This window comes from Microplitis mediator, chromosome 7, assembly GCF_029852145.1.
Source record: "Microplitis mediator isolate UGA2020A chromosome 7, iyMicMedi2.1, whole genome shotgun sequence".
NCBI classification, from domain to species: Eukaryota; Metazoa; Arthropoda; class Insecta; order Hymenoptera; family Braconidae; genus Microplitis; species Microplitis mediator.
The window spans coordinates 17,762,201-17,764,230 of NC_079975.1; the positions used below are offsets into that span (position 1 = coordinate 17,762,201).

A 2,030-nucleotide genomic window follows, 5' to 3' on the forward strand; every position below is an offset into this window, starting at 1 on the left:
ATAGATATAAGAGACGGTAAAGGTAATCCTATACCATTTGAATACGGGCCATTAAACGTAACACTTCATTTTAAACGTGTTGATTAGTGATTCAAAAAAAAAAATGAATCATTACCAAGTACAGGCTGGTGGGGGTTACACTGAAAAATATAATCGGTTTGGACGAGTATAAGTAGGTACACCTTACCAGTGTGGCCACGGTATTGGTGCTTTTTTGGGTGGTTTATTTCGATGTGTGTTACCATTTTTGGGTAAAGCTGCTCGGGCTGTTGGTAAAGAAGCACTTCATGCAGGGTTGAATGTTGTCAGTGATGTTTCAACACGCCGTATACCCCTGAGAGACGCTCTAGAACATCGTTTAACGGATGCTGGTTTGAATTTAAAACGTAAGGCCCAAGAAAAAATCGATAAAATAATGACAGGCTCTGGTTATAATTATAATGGAAGCAGCGAAATTATTCAGTCTCGTTTGAAGCGCCGCCGCGTACGCAAGCGTCCTATTCGTAAGAAAACGACAAAAAAACGTACTAAAAAATATTGTAAAAAGACAATCAGTAAAAAAAAGGAAAAAAATTAAACATAAAATTAAAACAAAAAAGTGGTTCCAGAAAAAAGAAAAAACGTTCAGTGCAAGATATTTTTGACAATAATATATAATAATAATAATGGCTTTTCTACATTCTCATTCAAGCGAGTGTGTTAAGTCAGAATTGGACTTATTTACTATACCACCAACACAAACGAGCATCGAATATTCAGAATGGACGCATTACAATTCAGTTTCTTCAATAACAGACGACTCACCTATTGAATTTGTTATACCGGGGCACGGTGATGAATACATCGATTTACCTCATACAATGTTAAAGGTACGAGCACAAATTATTGCTGCTGACAATACTTACGCAGCGGACGATAAAGTTGGTCCTATAAATAATTTATTACACTCAATGTTTAATCAGATTGATGTATTTTTCAATCAAAAATTAATTTCACCGCCTAATAATGCTTATGCTTATAGAGCATACATTGAAACATTATTAAATTATAGTAGTGATGCTAAGAATTCACATTTAGGTTTAACATTGTGGTCTAATGATACAAGTGGTGCCTTTGATCATCCTGTAGGTGGTATAGGTGAAAATGACAACAAAGTTACTAACGACGGACTAGAAGAACGTGCGGGAATTACCAGAAACGGCGCGAAATTTGATTTACTCGGGCATCTACATTGTAATATTTTTAATCAAGATAAATTTTTATTAAACGGCGTAGAAATGCGCTTACGTTTAGTACATTCAAAAGATTCATTTCGTCTTATGGACAATACAAATACACCGATACTATTCAATTTCTAAAAAACAAATATCGTGACTGTAAGTTGTTGATTTTAGGAGACTACAATCTACCTAGTAGTTACCCACAGGCACAATGTATAAATCAATTGTATAGCAACATGTTTCTAGTTAATTGTGAACAACTCAACTTGGTCGTTAATGACTACAATAAAATTTTGGACCTTTGCTTCAGCAACACGAACGTCAAAGTTACTAGAGGAGATCCTATTATCAATGAAGACAAACACCATCCCAGCTTAAGCATAAAGGTAGATACGTTAGCTAACCTGAAAGCGAACAGTTCACTAAAATACATTTTCAAGAATGGAAACTACCCACAATTAAATGGATTCTTTTTGTCATACAATTGGATCGAACTATACAAATTAGACTCATTAGACGATAAAGTCAACTTGCTATACAATGTAATAAATGAGGGAATTATCCAGCATGTACCTTAGGGTGGCGCAAAAAAACCGACTATTTTTTTTTTTTCAATCTCGCATGAAAATTTGTTGGTTTACGATGTTTTAAGAAGCCTCTCCACAAATCAGCTCGATAAAAAATTTTTAAGAGGTCGCTCACGAATTTTGAAAATATCGAAAATGATCGAAAGTAGGATTTTTATTAAAAAAATTTTTTTTTTCTCGTGGCAGCAATAGTTTATATTTGTAAAATCATGACTATGCTGAA

General features: G+C 34.2%; 1 protein-coding gene across 1 annotated transcript; it reads left to right on the top strand.

Moving 5' to 3' along the window:
- Positions 1-665: 665 nt before the first annotated feature.
- Positions 666-1,358, top strand: LOC130671944 (uncharacterized protein F54H12.2-like). Its single transcript, XM_057476093.1, has one exon. The coding sequence runs from the start codon at positions 666-668 to the stop codon at positions 1,356-1,358; it is 693 nt and encodes a 230-aa protein (XP_057332076.1).
- Positions 1,359-2,030: the final 672 nt, after the last annotated feature.